The following is a 17,226-nucleotide window of genomic DNA, read 5'->3' as shown; positions in this document are numbered from 1 at the left end:
CTTTTAGAATTCTGATGGCTTCTCTTCAATTGATGATTTTTATGTAAGATGAAATATTCATATATTTCTTTTTATTATTTTATTCTTTTTATTTCACTTATTTTAGTACAAAGCTGACAAGAATCTTTTGAGAGATTGAGAGGGAAAGGGAGTTAAGTGAAACATCTACTAACAAAATAAATAAAACATAGGAATGGAGTATATCTGTTTCATCATAGTTTGCTATGAATCAAACTTCACAAACCAAGTGAACCTCTGATATAAATCTAGAGATATGGATCAATAAAAAGTGTACACCAAGGAGATAGTTTGAGTTAGAAAGTTTTGGCTCATTACTAGCCCTACAGCATGTTGGGCATTTAGTCTACCACTAGCTCTGAGCCTGAAAAGTTTTATTTTCTGAGCAGAAAAACATCTTGCAGTATAATTTTGCAAGACTATGCAGAATTTACCTCTATGGCCACTGCCACCTACACATTCTCATATAGACTTAGGAGCTTTACTTCCCCTTCTTTGCACCTGGTATTTCCAATAACATACATATACATCAGTAATAGAAATTTACAATGGTAGTCATAAAGTTAAATATTACAGCATGTTACTAATGAAAGTAAACAGTGTTGACAGCAATTTTTCAGATTTTCTAAGAATAAAGCTCCACACAGCCCAGCAAAAGCATATCTAGATTTTCAGTTTCTCTTAATTATACCCATTTTCCTGGTAAACAGATATCCCAATAACTTTGCCTCAAAACTTTCAGATAATTTGAAATAGTTATATGCCTTGATGGTTCGTTTCCAATAAGGATTTAATAATGTTTTAAATTTCCCTTACATAATACTTGGCTGCCAGGTAAAATATTATTTTAGATTTCCATATTAATTGATGTTAGACAGTTAATACTATTATGACATTAGTGATAATTATACACAGTATAAGAGTTTAAGAGATTCACATACAATTGTAAATGCTTATCAACATTCAAATTGCCTTCCTTTCACTGAAACAATACATGCAGTAGAGGTAAGGCAAAATATTCTACCAACCAGATGCTCCCAAATACCATAAGTATCAGTACATAAACCATAACAATGAAAACAAACAAGTTTACCTAACTTATCGCATCGTAAACATTCTGTACATCAAAATTTGTTTATGATAATAACATCTTAATTTTGAAATTTATTTTCAATATTAACTTTATAAATTCATTAAATATTGCCAAACAATTTTTAGGGAAAGCTACTGAAGAATGAAGTATATATTCAAATCAACAAAGGTTTAAAATATAGGGAAAACATGAAATACAGGAAAACCATAAAGCAAATGAGATATGCTCTGGGCATCTTCTGCTCATTTTACCAATTGGTGGAATTCTCAGGATGTTTCTCATACATATATGACAAATGCTTAAACTCCCAACAATAATACTGTCCTTTTCTTTTTTTCTGGTGTGTCAGTAATGAAATAAATCATTTTTTTTAAATTGGGGGGAAAAAAAAAAGCAGCAGCGACTGAAACCTACCCCATTTGACACTAAAGCCATGAGATGTTACTGGTCCTCTAATAAGGGGTCTTGTAGGAGGTCCAGGCCGGTCAGGACTTGTCGTACAAACCAAAACTTCACTGGGACAGCTTTTTCCTTCCATATTAGATGCAGTCAGCTATAACACAACCGAGAAAATGTTAACCTGCTTTAGATAACAGGGATTAAATCAGTGATGACTTTTTAGCACGACAAGATGAAGGCATTCATAAAGCCACATAGACACAGACATAGTTTTCTCTCCTCTCTTCAATCACAGGTCATAATTTTTAGTATTTCTTTTATGGAATATTTCTTTTCTGCATACTTGACTATTAATCAAAAATGCTCTGGATCTGAGGAATGTTTCCTAACCATAAAGTAGGTTTTAGCTAAAGAAACTTTTACACTTTTACAAAGTTATTAAAAAAAAGGAAAAAAAATCCCAGCAGGTCATCACCTAGTCTGTATTGTTTTGTAGAAGGAAACTATAGGAGAAAAAAGCAGAATAACCTCACTTATTTAAGAGTAGGGTAATGCCCCCTTGTGGAGAAATGCTAGCAGTAACACTATGGTCTCATAGTGTCTGAAAGTTTTCTGAAGATATTTAACATTTCTAAAATAATATTTGTTCTCATACATTTTAAAATATCAAAAAACTCATTTTCCTCAAATAGTCAAATACTCTATTTGAAAACTATTTACTGAGTGGTCACTACATGTTCAATAAAACCATTTGGTCCCTAAATTAGGGAAGGAAGGACGGAATCAGAACAACTGCAGTGCTCCAAAATGCACTGTAGATTAGAAAGGATAGTGCCTTATAGAGAATCAATAAATACTGTAGCAGCACACAATATGGCATGCTGCTCTTCTCTGCTACTGATTACTAGGTTAAGTTCACTTTTGTGTCTTTAAGAAATGAGCTATTTGCTCTGAAATCTGAGATTACAAAATAAAGGTCCTAAGGTGACAGTGACATGAAGGGTGGTGGCTAATAACTGTAGCCCAGGGAGGATGGGGCAACAGCAGAGAAAAATAAAAAGGGGTAAGGAAAAAGAAACGCACAGAAGAGCAAAGGAAAACTGAGAGAAAGAGAAATCTGAATAAAAGGAAGAACCGCCGAGAAGAAAGGTGTGATGTGCAGTGAGAGTGGGTACGTGTAGCATCTGGTTTGGGTCCTCTTAGGCTAGGGCTACTGGCCATGCCGAATGCAATCACAGAGCATGACCTCCTCGAAAGTCAAATTTAAAATTCAAGTATGATGCGTATTTTATAAATGTTACTTTAAAAATGTAAAATGCTGTGGACTTATATTACATTTACCCTCAGTGACTGACTTACCCTGAATTTATACTGTGTGCTTCTTTTAAGACTTTTCACAGTACAGGTTAAATCCTCTCCAGTGTATTTGGGGTGGAAAAGGTTATCCTGAAAAGGCAAAGCCAGAAGGAAACATCAGTATCATAAACCCTGGGCATTAAATACCTTGGTATATAGGATTTTTATATTGCCTCTTTCCACCTTCACCAGTGGGCCAGAGGTCTGGCAGCTATTACAAAAAAAAAAACAACAAAGAAAAACAAACAAAAGTATCCAAAACCCAAGGTGTTGCGGATAGCACCTTTAAATAAAATTTAACTTTAAATAAAAATTTAACTCTTATCACGGCATAATTTCTCATGGGTCTGGTCTACTTTATTAGAGGCTGTGGGTTCCAAGGCAAATACTAATTTGAATAAGCACTATACCCTTTGTCACAATGTGGATTTGCTCTGGAATCAATGCCACCATATGTTTTTCTCACAGAGCAAACTTTTCCTGTTTACCCAATAAGCATTTCAAACAAAGAAGAATTTACAAGTAAGTTCACAAGTAGTACTATGTGACAAAGCAGAATATACTGTTTTTTAATGTGGTTAATGCTGTCATGAAAAAAACCTCTTGTAGTGAGGTTTTCACTGTCAAGCTGTAATGTGCTATGCAAAAAACTGTGGTTGGGGTTTCTGACCATGCAGTGTCCTCTTCTGGCCATGGAAAAAAGGACAGCTTGGATGGAGAATGGCATAATCCTTTGAGGATAAATATCACACTATAAACTGAATGCAGAGAATTCATTCAGTAGTGTTCTCAATCATTTGTTCATTCATTTACTCATAGACACATGAAATGTCACTGAGCTCCTTTTATGTGTCAGGCTTTCTTCCAGGCTCCATGAGCTCAGCACTGCCCAAGAAGAGATAAAGCCTTCCCATGAGAAGCTTACATGCCAGTTGGAGAAGGAAATTTAAAAAAAAAAAAGAAAAAAAAAAAAGAAAAACTGGGCACAGGTCTAGCTCAATGGTTGAGCACCTGCTTCCCATGGATGAGGTCCCAGATTCAATCCTTGGTGCCACCTAAAAACAAAAGAAAACAAAACAGTCCTACATATAAATATGACGCATGTCATGTGATGTTAAGTGTCCTGATGAAAAATAAAGCTGGATAAGAGGACAGAGTGGCGTGAGTAGTGAGGTGTTATTTTCTATAGCCATGTGATTAAAATGCACTCGCCACAGGAGGCTCTTCAATTTTAAATTAATTAAAAAATAAATTAAGTATCCTAGGCACACTGGCCAGTATTTTAAGTGCTCAATAGCCACATATGGCGAGGGGTTACTAAATTGGACAGCACAAATTATAGAGTAGTACCATCGCAGAAGGTTCTATTGGACAGTGATAATCCATAGGGTTCTTCAGGGAGGCCTATCCAAAGAGATAACATTTGAGAAGAATCCTGAAGGAAATGAGGGGAGTGAGCCAAGAATTATCCGGGAGAAGGGCATTCTAGCCAGAGGGCATGGGCAACCGCAAAGGCCCTAAGGCCAGAGCATGCTTGGAGTATTAAACCAACAGCCACAAGGCTAAGGAGTCTATAGTGGAAGGAACAGGGTAGCAAAGAAGAATCAGTTCATGCAAGGCCTTGCAAGCATTGTAAGGCTTTTACACTCTGAAGGAAAGGCACTGAAGGGTTCTGAGCACAGTAATGTGATCTTTTTTTTTTTAAAGATTTATTTTTTATTTCTCTCTCCCATTCCCCCCCCTCCATTGTCTGCTCTCTGTGTCCATTCACTGTGTGCTCTTCTGTGACCACTTCTATCCTTATCAGTGGCACCGGAATCTGTGTTTCTTTTTGTTGCATCATCTTGTTGTGTCAGCTCTCCATGTGTGCGGCACCATTCCTGGGCAGGCTGCACTTTGTTTCGCGCTGGGCAGCTCTCCTTGAGGGGTACACTCCTTGTACGTGGGGCTCCCGTATGCAGGAGAAACCCCTGCGCGGCAGGGCACTCCTTGCACATCAGCACTGCGCATGGGCCAGCTCCACGCAGGTTAAGGAGGCCTGGGATTTGAACCGTGGACCTCCCATGTGGTAGGTGGACGCCCTACCCATTGGGCCAAGTCCGCTTCCCTGATGTGATCTTATTTGTAGTTGAACAGGATCACTCAGGCTTGGGGTGGGGAACAGACTGCAGCATACTAAGGGTGAAGGTAAAGAAAATGCTTAAGAGACCACTGCAATAATCCAGTGGCGAGATGGTGGTGGCTTGTAAAGGTTAAGTAGCTGTGGAGATGGTGAAAAATGCTCTGATTTCTGGGTATTTTGTGAAGGAAGATTTAAAAGGATTTGCTGACTATATATGGGGTCAAAGATGACTTCTGGTGTCTTCAACTGAAAGGATGGGGATGCCAGTTACAGAGAGTATGGGAAGAACAGGTTGCTGTGCTTACTGGTGGTGGTGGTACAAATGAAAGAGCTTGTTTTTGAACTTAGTTGCCTATCTACTTTCATGGACTGCAGCTATGATACTGTTGATGCATATGTGTATGGGGATAAAATTCACAAAACTTACATTTTCTTCCTCCTGAATTTCCAGGGTGTAGGTGATCACTTCCTCAGGTGAACAGCCTTCTGGCTTATTCCACTGCAGTGTGATCCATGTGACTCCAGCTCGAACAAGTCTTGGTGCAGAGGGCATCTGGGGAATGTTTCCTAAGGTGTAGCATACTACCTCTTGGCTATAACCACTGTTGAGGGATAAACATAGTGGGACATACATTTAGGGACATCTGAGGACTCTCTCAGGGTCCTAAATGGAGAAAGTATAACCCAGCCTACTACTGCCCACCTTCCTCAAGTTGGAAAGTCTGGGCTTGATGGGTTCAGCAAAGAAAAGAAGGCAAGGACCCTTTGTGATATTCCCTACCACAACTTTCAATTTGCCCTACTTCTCCCTACACTTTACTACTAGAGAAGCACACCAAGTTATAGGACCACATATTCAAGAATTTATTTTCTTTCCAAAAGCATCCACCAGAAAGTATGGCATAGTGCAGTGTTTACCAAGCTAAGAGCAACAGCTGCCAAGGAATTCTCAAATCCATGCGTGCAAAAACACTGCCTACTGATGAAATACATGTTTTACAAATATATACTGACATTTTTCAGAAGTTTGTAGATGCTGCCAATTCATTAAATTCTCAAATCCTAGAAGCCTTTCATTATTGTGACTTTTTTCAACTAGTGGATTCTAAAAATACCATGACTATCAAGGAAGGGGATGGGAGGCCTGAAAACCTTTGTGATATTCAAAAGAAGTTCCTTAGGCTGAAAAAGAGGATAGGAATAATTAACATGTCTGATCTTTAAGATTTTCAACAAGCAATGATGAAAGAAAAAGATTTTGCCCTTAATTAAGAGTTACCCAGCAAGTGCGACTGGAATACGGGATTTTTAAAGCATTTAAAATCAACTGATGGCTTGCTGTCCCCCTGTTCTTGCCCTTCTCCTGCAGCCTGAGGCATGCAGCAGCATTCTAGACAGTCTAGGTGGTATCCAGTCCTGGGAGCATCTACCTTGGGCATGAAAATAATGGCCGGCCCAGCAACCCTTTATTTGTATCAGGAAACATCACACATAATTGAAAAAGGTAACTGAATGAACAGTTTGCTAAAGTGACGGAAGAAGAAAAAGGTATTATCTGAGAAAATAAACTTCCAAGAGGGATTCCTTTTAAAATCAGTAGTTACCTTCATCTTGTTTTCCTTGGTGTTTAGAAATCCTATTACAGCTTTTAAGATTGCAAAGAGGCCACAAAGGAGCATTTGTTGCCTCAGAAGGGGACTTCTCCCCTGAGTAGGCTTTCCTTTTGGAAAATCACAAATTGGTTCAGTGTGGAGGCAGAAGCTTTCTCAAGCCTTCTAGCAACACCAGAGAAGGCTCAGAAGCACCACCCAAATATTTAGGGGGAAGAGGACAAGAAAGCACCATACCTGGTGCCAATGTCGTTCCGAGCAGCCAGCCTGAACGTGTACCCCATTGCTGGACACAGCTTGGTCAACTTGCAGTGCTTCTGGCTCCCAAAGAAACACTGCCTGAAACCACTGTTTCTTTTTCCCTAAAAGAAAACAATGAAGCAATATACATAAACATTTCTTTACAAATAACCAAAAGTAAATGTAGGAGCATTTTGAGAAACCGTTTAATTTCCTAGCTTCGATGAACAAAACTAGCAGAATAGAAGCTTACAGGACAGTGTTCATGTTGCCTATAAAGTACTTTACAATGAAATTTCATCCATCATACTAAGGCATACAGAACATCCTGTAACCCATGCAGGTAATCCACTGTGCTTATGGTATTTCTAAAGTGGTTTTTGGTTAAGGAAACAAAAAGAGGTCCTCTCAGGCATGGTTCAAGTTAAGAATGACAATTTCCAAGATCCCCTTCCCTCAGACTCATTAGCTTTCACTTAGGTTGGTCAAAATTGCCCAATCTGACCAACCAATACTAAGTCTGCAGCCTCTGGCTTTGGCAGTGAATTACCAGCTCTGGAACTACCCAGCACTTCGCTGCCACTCTCTAGTGCCTGCAGGCCAGTCTAGGCAGTTTAGCCTGCCCTCTTCTCTCCTGTCACGCAGTAGTCCCCAATTTCCTCATGCATGGTGAGCTGTTTGTTCAGTCATTCTTAAACAGTAATCACATTTCTTAGAATTATCTTGCCTGCTTTCCTCATAACAGCACTTCGGACAATCTGGGAGCTGAATAAATGCTTGCAGATATGAAATGAATGTCTGATAAGCACTTGAAACTTTGGTTGAATTCATCTATATGCATGAAATCTACTCTATGTCTTATGAGGCTGGAAATATATTTCTAATGTCTTCTTAGCCTTACATTCTGCTTCTAATTGCTTGAAGTAAAAATAAAACATTCCAGTGGGTTCTCTTATACCTATGAGTAAAATAAGAACTAACCAATGACAGACTCAGAGGCATGAAATACACATATTATCAGTTATTAGAACAAGTATTTCCTATCCATAATCCACATTATTTTTATCTATGTTCTTATAAAAGAAAACCACATGCTAACACTGAATGAATCGTATATTGCACAAACTTTTAGGCCCAAAGCTCTCAGGAATATGTTTGAAATTCTCAGTTTATTTTAAAAAGAATGAAGCAAGCACATTTTTTTCCGTAAGCAAATTTAAGCATTTCCTTCCTTTAAGCAAGGCTATAGATGCTTACAACTAAAACACATTCCAGGTGAAGTTTAATTAAAAATAAACAAACATACGACCAGCTTGAAGCTCTACTGGGGTGAAGAGATAAAAATCAACCATGTCACACTCTCCCCCAAGTAAGGTGGTGCCCTTTCCAATGGAAGGGGAAGTCCTAATGTCTTAAGATTCAAAGTTCATTTTATCAAGGGTTCAAAGGGCATTCAGGTGTTATCTATGAAAAAGGAAAGTAAAGCATAACATTTTTTAAGCTGTTACTTGAGAGAAGTCACTTGTGGTTGGTATATAGTGTTCTTATGTTCACTTTAACCTTGAGCGTTAAGGTTGACACGGACAATTTATTCATAGAAAAAGTGCTTATGCACACATTTGCATAATTACACTCAGTGATTATATTCTACGTGTATTTTGTATGTTTTGTATCCATTTCAGGCTATAGCAAGATCTACCTTCTTTCCTCCTCTACTTCTGAAAAAGTAAACAGTGCAAGAGAGGCAAATCCTGCCACCACCTCGGCGGAAGCTCTCATCCCTTCCAAACTCTACGCTGGCTCCTCTTCAATGCCTCATTTTTCCTATTTCTTTGTTTGGTCGCCCTTGCCCATTTCTGATGCTTAGAAGTAGGGCCAATAAATAAAAGTCAGTCTGTTCCTAAGTTGATTTGCTTTAATATGGTGAAAACCAGACTTGTGGCTTAAACTAGAGTGGGGAGGCATCAACGGTGGGAACTAGACCTCTCTTTTCAAAGGGCTATAGAATTTGGGCTCACTAAAGAACTGGGGGGCAATGCATTATGTGCCCTTCCAGAAATTTCCCTATATTGAGGATTAAAAACACTTTTTTTCTACTTCAGTATCAGGACCAATCCCTAAATAAACTTGTTTAGGCAAGGCATGCCAAATTTTCCATCTTAACATTTTCCAAGATATACTACCATGAGCATGGGCCTTAAGAACATGTAGAAAGATCCAGATTTGTTGGAAATTTGGGATCAAGTTTTAGAAACAATGTCTGTAGAGTGTGCAGGGGTAAGGGTACACATTGTACAGAGTTAAAAAAAGAGTTTATGGTGAATTTTAGGAAGTCATTGAGAATAGAGCAAAAACAAATGAGGAAAACAAGGTTAACAATGTATTTCAGACATGAGAGAAGTCTTTGAATAAACACATATGGTGATGTATGACATGGTGTTTAATATAAAAGGAATATGTGGGAAGAAAAAATTAATATTCACAAAAGTTGTTGTAGTAACAAAAGTGATCTATGGCAGACAGGTTGGCAAGTGAAGATGGAGAAGACTCTTGGCTCCAGCGATCTGGATGGCTTTACATACAGACATGCCATGCTCCCGCCTGGCCCTGGGGTCTAAGCACTACAACTACAGGAAGGACATATTTCAAGGTAGAGAATGATCCGGAAAATCTGCTCAGAAATCAGGAGAGATCCTACATTGCAAACAACATTTATAAATAAAATATTATCCAGGTCTTGTTGACAGGACTGGATAGGGTGGGGAAAAAAAGAGAAGACTTTGCTTTAGAATATTGTAAGATTTACAAACTGATAGGAGTGGTAATGGGACTGTTTACCATTGTTGATCATAAACTAAATATATCCAAGCCTTTACTGTCAGTGAAGTTTTACAGAACAAATCACAACTTTTATATATTATAGATAGCATGGCTCCAAATGATGTTGAGAGATTATAATCTGTAGCAAATGCCCTCTTCTAATAAAGTCTAATTGAAACTACATAGAATTACTGAGATATATTAGCTTTACTTGGAAAGGAAACTTTTTAACAACTTAAAGTCAGCCTTGTGCACTTTCCTACTAAAACAAGGCCCTACTAGAAAGGGGTAATCTCCTCCACCTTTTAGGCCTGCTGTAATTTGATAATAAGGACAAACACAGGCAGCAGGTACACCCAAGGTCCAGGCCTCCTCTGGGTCAGCTGCCACTGCAAGGCCACTTGTGGTGTGTTCACAGGGAGAGCAGAGCAGAGTGGCTCCAGATAGGCTGAGTGGGCTGATGCACAAGGGAAGAGCAGGGCACGAATGCCTAGCAGCACCCCAATTTCCCATACAAAGGCAGATCAGGTAGCAGCAGAGGAGTAACCAGGATCAGCACCTGTGTCAGCGGGGGAATGAGAGAAAACTTCACCTCCATTAGAGAAGGAGGCGAGTGACAGGAGGCTGGAAGCCCACACCCTTCATCATTCTGGAGCAGACTTAGCCGCAGGGCTACTGACCTCATTCGATGTGACCCAACAAAACCCCTAGCTGTGCTCTGGCTAACTTTCTACTCAGCATCCACGAGCCAAAAAAAAAGGGCAGATTTTCAGGGTTCACTGGCTTATTTCCATTTCATAATCCAGGGCTTGCTCAAATGTGTGTATCTAGAGTACACACTGAGTTCATTCAAGGACAAGGTGACTCTTACTAGAACACGGGGAAATCTTACAGACTGTGTGGAAATAAACCCCAGGTGCTCAATTTGGCATTGGGTGACATTACAACCCTGGGTTTGCTTCCTGTTCCAATTTGGTGTTCCTCTTCTACACTGGACTGAGTTTACAGTTCTTGTTATTCTGTATCATTCCATACCCACTTCAGTGCCCTGAGCCTTGAGAACCATTTTCTGACCAGGGCCCAGAGAGCTTGTTCTGTACTTCTGGTCAAAACTGTTCTCCTGGAAAGCACTTGCCTTGTCAGCGAGTTGGCTCATGTTCACTGCATATATTAGAGGAGTCTTTCCCCAGTCAAGAGCTCCCCAGTTTTACCCGTTTCCTCTTTCTTCTATTGAAACAGAATATTACATTATTTACAACTAAAACCTCACTGGATCAGCTTATTGTCCATGCTTGACAGTGTGCTTCAGGCACCCAAACTGCCTCATCTCATTGTAACTCTATTTTTACCACTGAGTTTATCAGCCCTAAGCTGGACATCTCAAATTTTTCTGATTCTTGGCATACAAGTACCTCATTAGAATACTACAGACTAACAGTATCCACTTCCCCTTTATTCTATCCTCTTCCTCAACCACTTTTAGAAGGATCACACATTTGGTCACAAGTCTTAAGGAGAATCAGAGTTCAGAGGTTCCTCTAGATCAGGGATTGTTAACCATTTTTGTTCCATGGACCCTTCGGCCAGTCAGGTGAAAACCATGGACCTTTTATTAAGTCCACACTATACTGTGTATTATTTAATAAATATATCACACCTACACTAACAGGTCCCCACAAGAATATTTTAATTTTCAATTCAAGCTCACAGAACCCCTGAAATCTTTCCACAGATCCCTGTTCTCAATCCTACAAGATTCCTACTAAGTTCTGAAGACTGGCAACAGACTCCAACTTTTTGGCACACTATGAAAAGGCCCAATTTAAAAAATGTGGGCATGAGAGAAGGAAGGATGGGGAAGGAAGGATATGAAATGTGGAATCTTATGTGGCTACATAGCAGAGAATGACTGACCAATAATATTATTTCCTAGCAAAATACTTTACTGAACTCCTGTGAGTCATCCAAAGAACAGGGCACATTATCCAGCTTTTCAGGTGTGACAACCGAGGCCAAGGCAGGAACACTTTGCAGTGAGCTCCCTTTCCTTATCACTAAAGGAGCAAAGTGATTTCTTCCATCTTGCAAACAGGGAAAGTATTACTTCTTCCTTTCTAATTTGGATGCAGTTTATTTTTCTTCTCTACTTGTTCTGGCTAAAAATCCAGTACAATGTTGAGTAACGGTGGTGACAATTGGCACCTTTGTCTTGTTCCTGATCTTAGAGAACAAGCTTTCAGTCTTTCACTCTTGAATATGATGTTGCTGTGGGGTTTTTATTTATGTCCTTTGTCATATTGAAGAAGTTTCCCTCTATTTCTAGTTCTCTAAATGTTTTTGTCACAAAGCATTCCTGGACTATCAAATGCCTTTTCTTTGTTACTCAAGAAGATAATCTGGGGAAGCGGACTTGGCCCAGTGGTTAGGGCGTCCGTCTACCACATGGGAGGTCCGCGGTTCAGACCCCGGGCCTCCTTGACCCGTGTGGGGCTGGCCCATGCGCAGTGCTTATGTGCGCAGGGAGTGCCGCCCCACACAGGGGTGTCCCCCGCGTAGGGGAGCCCCACAAGCAAGGAGTGCACCCGTAAGGAGAGCCGCCCAGCGCGAAAGAGGGTGCAGCCTGCCCAGGAATGGCGCCGCCCACACTTCCGTGCCGCTGACGACAACAGAAGCAGACAAAAGAAACAAGACGCAGCAAATAGACACAGACCCAACCAGGGGAGGGGGGGAGTTAAATAAATAAATAAATCTTTAAAAAAAAAAAACAAAAAAAAAAAAAACAAACGATCCAGGATTAGATCCTGGACCAACAATTTAAAAAAAAAAAAAAAAAAAAAAGAAGATAATCTGTTCTTTTCCTTTGTTTTGTTAATGTGGTGTATTACGTTCATTGATTTTCTTTACAATGTAACACTCTTGCCTAGGATAAATCGTACTAGATCCTGATGTTTAATTCTTTTAATGTGCTCTTCGATTCAGTCTGCTAGTATTTTGTTGAGGATTTTTGCATGTATATTCAGATGGGAGGGTGGGCTGTAATTAATATTGGCCTCATAAAAGGAATTGGGGAATGTTCCTTCCACTTCAATTTTTTTGTTAAGAGTTTGAGTAGGATTGGTGTTAACTCTTTGTGAACTGTTTGTAAAATTCACCAGTGAAGTCATCTGGACATGAATCGTTCTTTTGGGGAGGTTATGACGATTAATTCAATCTCTTTATTAGTTATTGGTCTGTTGAGATCTTCCTCTGTCTTCTTGAGCTTCTCCATTTTATTTAGGTTATTTAATTTGTTCGCATACAGTTGTTCATAGTGTCCTCTTAATGAAACTTTTTAAAACTCTGGGGTCAGTAGTAATATACCCTTCTGATTTTGGTAATATGTGTCTTCTAAACACAACTAGCTATAGGTTTATCAATTTTATTGATCTTTTCAAAGAATCAACTTTTCGTTTCCATAATTTTTTTTTTCCCCACCCTATTTCATTTATTTCCACTCCAATCTTTGCCATTTTCTTCCTTCAGTTTGCTGCAGATATGGTTTGCTTTTCTTCTTTTAGATCTTCAATTGTGAATTGAGGTCTCAGATTTAAGATCTTTCCTCTTTTTAAATATATGCATTTAGAGCAAGGATCCTTCACCTTCTTTGTTCCACAGACCCGTTTGCCAGTCAGGTGAAAACTACAGACCCCTTACTAAGTCCACACTATACTGTGTATTATTTAATAAATATATCACAGCACAAACACAGCCCCACAAGAAAGTTTTTTAAAAAAAATTTCAATTCAAGCTCATGGACCCCTTGGTAAGAACCCCTTATTTAGAGCTTTAAATTTTCCTCTCAGCACTGTCTTTGCTGTACTCCATAAGTTTTGCTATGTTGTGTTTTTGTTTTCATTTTCCCCAAGGTATTTTGGAATTTCCCTTGTGATTTCTTCGACTCACACTGGTAGTTTAAGAGTAAGTTGCTTAATTTTCATAATTTGTAAATTTTCCTGTTCTCCATCTGTTATTGATTTCTAGCTTCATTTCATTGTGGTTGGAGAGGCTAAAAAATTTATGGAGACTTGTTTTCTGATGTAAAATAACATTCACTAGAGATGAATGTGAATTCTGCTGCTGTTGAGTGAGGGTCTAATTAGTTTAGAGTATCAATGAAGTCTTCTATTTCTTTTATTGATCTTCTGTCTAGATTTTCTATCCATTATTGAAAGTGGTGTAATAAATCTCTTACCATTTTTGGTTCAAAACTCTCAATATTTGCTTCAACTATTTTGGGGCTTTGCCAAAAATGCATATATATCAATATGTGTTATGACTTAAGTTGATCCCTTTTGTCCTTGATATCTAAGGGACATGGTGACCTTCGTTGTACTTGGAACAGTGTTTTGACTTAAAGACTATTTTATCTGATATCAGTATAGCTCCCCCAGCTATATTATGGTTATGATTTACATGGTATACTTTTTTCCAATCTTTCACATTTAACCTACATGTCTTTGAATTGAAGATGAGGCTCCTGTAAACAGCATATAGTTGAGTCATGTCTTTTTATCCATTCTGCCAATTTCTGCCTTTTCACTAGAGCATTTAATCGAATTACATTTATAGTAATTACTGATAATGCAGGACTTTCTTCAACCATTTTGCTATTTGATCTTTATAAGTCTTAAACCTTCTTTGGTCCTTCAATTCTTCCATCAATGCCTCTTTTGATATTTATTTGATTTTTTGTAGTGCACTATTTTGACTCCCTTCTCATTTCTTTGTGTATGTATTTTTCATATGTTTTCTGTGTGGTAACCATGAGGCTTAAATTTAACATCCCAAATCTATTAACAATCATGTTTGATTTGATACTAACTTAACTTCCATAGCATACACATATACTGTTCCTATACTCCTCTGTCCCCTCACCTTTTTGTTGTACTTGTTAAAAATTGCATCATTATACACTGTATGTCCAAAACCATAGATTTATCATTCATTTTATGCATTTGCACACTAGAATCTGTAAGAAATAGAAAGTGGAGTTACATACCAATAAATACAATAGTACTGGCATTTGTAATTATCCATATGTTTACCTCTACCAGAGGTCTTTACTTCTTTGTGCAACTTCAATTCACTGTCTAGTGTGCTTTCCTTTCAGGCTGAAGAACTTCCTAGAGCACTGCTTGTATGAAAAGGACTAGTGATAGAGAGCTCCCTTGGCTTTTGTTTATCTGGGAAGGTCTTAAATCTCTCCCTCATTTCGGAAAGACAGTCTTGCCAGAAATAAAGTTGTTGGATAGCAATTGTTTTCTTTAATATCATTCTGTTCCAATGCCTTCTTTCCTTCCTGGTTTCTGATGAGAAATTGGTACTTAAATCTTATTGGGACTTACTTGTATATAACAAGTTGTTTTTCTCTTACAGCTTTCCAAACTCTCTCCTTATCCTTGGCATTTGACAATTTGACTACTATGTGTGGGGAATGGTTCTCATCATGTTCATCCTGTTTTAGGTTAGCTGGGCTTCTTGAACATGCATATTCATTTCTTTTGTTAAGTCTGGGAAACTTTCTGCCATTATTTCCTCATTCCTTCTGCCCTTTTCTCTCTTTATTCTCCTTGTGGGACAACCACAATACGTATATTAGTAAGCTTGATGGTGTCACACAAGTCTCAGGTTCTATTCACACTTTTCCAATCTCTTTTCTGTTCCTCAACCTGAATGATTTCAAATGTCTTGTCTTCGAGTTCACTGATTCTCTCTTCTGCCCGCTCCAATCTACTGTTGAAAGCCTCTAGGGAAGCTTTCATTTCGGTTATTGGGATCTATAATTCTTCTTCTTCTGTTTGTTCTTAAATCTCTCTCTCTCCTATTGAGAATATCATAATCACTGTTTTCTTTACATCCTTAATTTCCTTCTCCATGTTTTCAAATATCTCCTTGTGCACACTGAGGATTATTTTTCAGAGTTTTTGTCATTTATGTCCAAGCAGTCTTTTTCATTGATGGTGTTTGAATTTTTATTTTGTTCCTTTAGATGGACCATTACCTGTTTCTTTTGTCTTGTAATCTGCTGATGCACACTGTACATTTTACTATTTTAAAGTATATACTTTGATTTAGTCTTTGAGCTGTCTGTTCCTTAAAAGTTTGTCTAGCTGGAGGTATGACTGAGTATCAGGAGCTAATGAAAACAAAGCCATGAAGAAAATACATTTCAAAATCTTTGCAAACTGGCTCTGTGTTGGCTGGTGCTCTCCTTCAGGGTTTGAAGGATAAACATGAGGCAAATGTGAAGTACAGGGTCCTCTCCAACTTTTCTGAGCCTGTGTCTTGTTCTGGGCTTATACTTGCTAGAGACCTCAGGAGTTGCCCTGTTAACAGGAATTTGAATTTCCCCCCTACTCCCTAAGAGACAGAGTTTTCACACCTCCATGGTATCGTATTGTATACTTAAAGCCATAATCCTTTACCCTAGGACACTTTGACTTAATTGTTTCTCATACTATTTTAGCTGTTGGCAAGCTGCTTCCTCTTGCAGGACAGGTTCTAGGAGGGATAGTCTGGGAGATCCAGAGAGGAGTTTTATGGTATAATCTTTCAGGCTACCACCTACATAGACTGGCACTAACATCCAGTCACCCTAACACATGCACAGAGATTATTCTGCTCCCTCGGGAACAGGGCCAGGTACCCACAATGGGGGCATGGGTTGGCTCCACACTGTGCTGGGGAGAAACTGTGGAGGGGCCAACAAGGGTGCCCTGAGCTTTGCCTACCAATTTTTTAAAAGCTGTGTTTTCTTGATTCAGCACTTGCCTAGTTACTAAAATCCTTTAACTATTTTCTGTCTGAGGAAGATGGCTCTGCCAGTTTTTGTTAGTTGTTCAAAGATTCTGTGGAGGTATAGCACCCCGGAATGTCTTATGCTGCCACCTTCATCACTGGAAGTGTAACCAATTTTTAATGTTAAAAATATGCATTTAAAAACAACTGTTAATTTGCAAAAGTGTGTGACTGAAAGACTGAAAAGAAAACAAAGAAACTTCAACTGTTTTTCTTCTTCACTAATTTACATTTCTTCACAAAGCCACCCTAAGTACTTGCCAAGATGAATCCTCAAAATGGGCTGGTTTCCCATTAAGGAACTTAACATATCCAGGGCCAATTCTATACATATGACTCACACATAACACCCTCCCCTACCCCCAATTAAGTCAGGCTACAGTGTTGTCCTTCTAGGAAGAATTCTGTACACTGCAAGGGCTGTGGTTTCTCTGGCTAACATTTTCAGTTACCCTGACACTAACAACCCCGACAGCTGATATTCTAACACTATAGGCACTAACAGATGAAGCTGGCTGGTATTTTCAATTGCTTTCAAATTAATATATTAGAAACAATCCTTCCTCTACCTTTTTCTGTAACAGCTTCATTCCTGACACAAAAAAAATGAGAATGGCCAACACAAGGGAGCTAGAATCCAGGTGAACTGTCTCCTTTTGTTCAGGTGCCTTGCACTCTTCCTACCGTTTTGCTGTTGTTTTTTTTAATCTATGGCCTCTTTCCATTGTCCT

At 38.8% G+C, this 17,226-nt stretch overlaps 1 protein-coding gene across 24 annotated transcripts in view; it reads right to left on the bottom strand.

Annotated features, from left to right (window-relative positions):
• FNDC3B (fibronectin type III domain containing 3B) overlaps positions 1–17,226 on the bottom strand; it is a 366,392-nt gene that overhangs the window by 54,511 nt on the left and 294,655 nt on the right. For all 24 annotated transcript variants that reach the window (XM_058295312.2, XM_058295320.2, XM_058295311.2 and 21 more), the window contains 4 exons: positions 6,836–6,960; positions 5,416–5,590; positions 2,870–2,956; positions 1,526–1,664 (listed from right to left, as the gene is read on the bottom strand). In XM_058295312.2, coding sequence (XP_058151295.1) covers positions 1,526–1,664; positions 2,870–2,956; positions 5,416–5,590; positions 6,836–6,960 — 526 coding nt within the window. The remainder of the gene's footprint in view (positions 1–1,525; positions 1,665–2,869; positions 2,957–5,415; positions 5,591–6,835; positions 6,961–17,226) is intronic.

This window comes from Dasypus novemcinctus, chromosome 4, assembly GCF_030445035.2.
Source record: "Dasypus novemcinctus isolate mDasNov1 chromosome 4, mDasNov1.1.hap2, whole genome shotgun sequence".
Taxonomy (NCBI): domain Eukaryota; kingdom Metazoa; phylum Chordata; class Mammalia; order Cingulata; family Dasypodidae; genus Dasypus; species Dasypus novemcinctus.
This window is presented reverse-complemented; position numbering and strand designations above follow the sequence as displayed.